The sequence below is a fragment of the Triticum aestivum genome, chromosome 5B (genome assembly GCF_018294505.1).
Source record: "Triticum aestivum cultivar Chinese Spring chromosome 5B, IWGSC CS RefSeq v2.1, whole genome shotgun sequence".
In the NCBI taxonomy this organism is placed as follows: Eukaryota; Viridiplantae; Streptophyta; class Magnoliopsida; order Poales; family Poaceae; genus Triticum; species Triticum aestivum.
The window spans coordinates 512,221,990-512,223,874 of NC_057807.1; the positions used below are offsets into that span (position 1 = coordinate 512,221,990).

A 1,885-nucleotide genomic window follows, 5' to 3' on the forward strand; every position below is an offset into this window, starting at 1 on the left:
CAGAGAAGCATATGGATGGAAATTTAGTGACCCGAATCCGGGTAGGATGCGATCGACACAAAGCGGTGGAAATAGTCGGTCTCTCCACGTTTCCACCACATCATCTGTTGCCGCGACGGCGACGTACGCAAACCCAAAACGTGTGCTGTGCTTTTCAATCCACCGCACCCAGCCCTGCCCCCCGATCAATCTGCGGTTGTCAACGCCTATCGGGAGTACATATATACCTGCCGTGCGCCACCGCTTTCTTCCCTAGCTACTCCAGTTCGCTTTCTCCCAAAGTATTCGTTTCTTCGCAGAGAAAAAGAGAGGCCGAGATGAAGCTCGTGTGGTGCCCGGAGACCGCGTCCCATGCCTTCATCGCCGGCGTCAGCGCGCTGTCAGACTCCGAGCACGGCCCCGCGGGGTCCGCGGGCGTCGCCGAGCTCGTCTCCGCCATGGTCGGGGGATGGAACGCGCAGCTCGTCGTCGAGACGCCGGAGGTCTCGGCTCCCGACTCGGCCACCATGAGCCTCGCCCTCGCCGCCGCCGCCGGGCGCACGGGAGGCCGCTACGCCCGCGTGCTACCAGATAAGGACGCGGACCGGGCCATGGCGGAGCTGGAGGGCGTGGACTTCCTGGTGGTCGACGCGCGGAGGCGGGACGGGGCGGCCGTGCTGGCGGCGGCCAGGCCTGGGCCGAGAGGGATGGTGGTGGTGCGCCACGGCGACGAGAGGCGGCCTGGCACGAAGGCGCTCGAAGCATCCATGGCGGCAGGCACGAGAGTAGTGCGGTCCGTGTACCTCCCGGTCGACAAGGGCGTCGAGGTCCTCCACGTCGGCGTAGGCAAGGGGCCGAGCCTACCGTGTCGGCGCAGCCGGAGCGCGTCCAGCCGTTGGATCCGGCACGTCGACCACAAAACCGGCGAGGAGCACCTCTTCCGCCGGCCGTAAATCCAACCGCTAGCCTTTCTGTACATCAATCGGTTGTAGACTTGTACTAGTACCGTACCGTCCAAGGGAATTAGCAAGGTGACCATGGTCATGGTGTCCAGATTCTTTGAATCTGCCGGCATGGTTTAAGATGGAGGGAAACTGCGGTGAGCCATGGTGTAAATAAAAAAAAATATCCCGCCAACTGGCTAGCTTCCTAGCTCCAATGTGAATGATCTTCTTCTTGCTGCTCTAGAAATTAAGTTCCTTTGATGTGATTATGTGATACTGAATCATCCATCCATGTTGATGAATTCCTAACTTCAACACCGTGGTTCATCGTTTGCTTTAAGTGTGTTCCTTTTGTTGAAGTTAGGGAAAGCATCTCCAAGACATAGCATGATCCATGTAACTAAAAGGTGTCGCGCGCTTTGCCGCGCCGCTCTTTGTTTTAGTGCCGACAGCACGAGGGACCTCTCACTTCGATGAGCCAACATGACACACCCCCGCTCCACCCCACCAACCCACACAGCGGCGGCAAAAATCGATAGAAACCAGCACCGGCCCTTTCACACACGTGTCAGCCATGCACACATGCAGCTCACCACATCCCAACAATGCACGCGTACTAGCACCGACACTTATAACGCAAAGAACCTTCCACACACGTGTCGGCCATGCACATAGACAACTCACCACGTCCCAACAACGCACTTGTACCAGCATTGGCACGCAAGACGCAATGAATCATACACATGCCACGCATACTTGCAAGTAGGCACAACCCTATAGAGCCAATCACCCATTTACGGTAGGGCTCGGCGGTGCGCTAGCCGCAATGCACCACAAGGATCCCTTTCGAGGGGGCTTCGTAGCTGAATCACATTTGAGAATTGACTGACATGATGGCTATGACAATAAATATCACCATAATTGGTTACCTTCCTAGCTCCATGTGAATGCGCTAGAAATTA

At 57.0% G+C, this 1,885-nt stretch overlaps 1 protein-coding gene across 1 annotated transcript; it reads left to right on the top strand.

Annotated features, from left to right (window-relative positions):
- Window positions 1-280: 280 nt before the first annotated feature.
- LOC123116669 (uncharacterized) lies at window positions 281-1,207 on the top strand. Its single transcript, XM_044537602.1, has one exon. It carries the CDS (start codon window positions 318-320, stop codon window positions 930-932), a length of 615 nt encoding a protein of 204 aa, XP_044393537.1. The 5' UTR covers window positions 281-317; the 3' UTR covers window positions 933-1,207.
- Window positions 1,208-1,885: the final 678 nt, after the last annotated feature.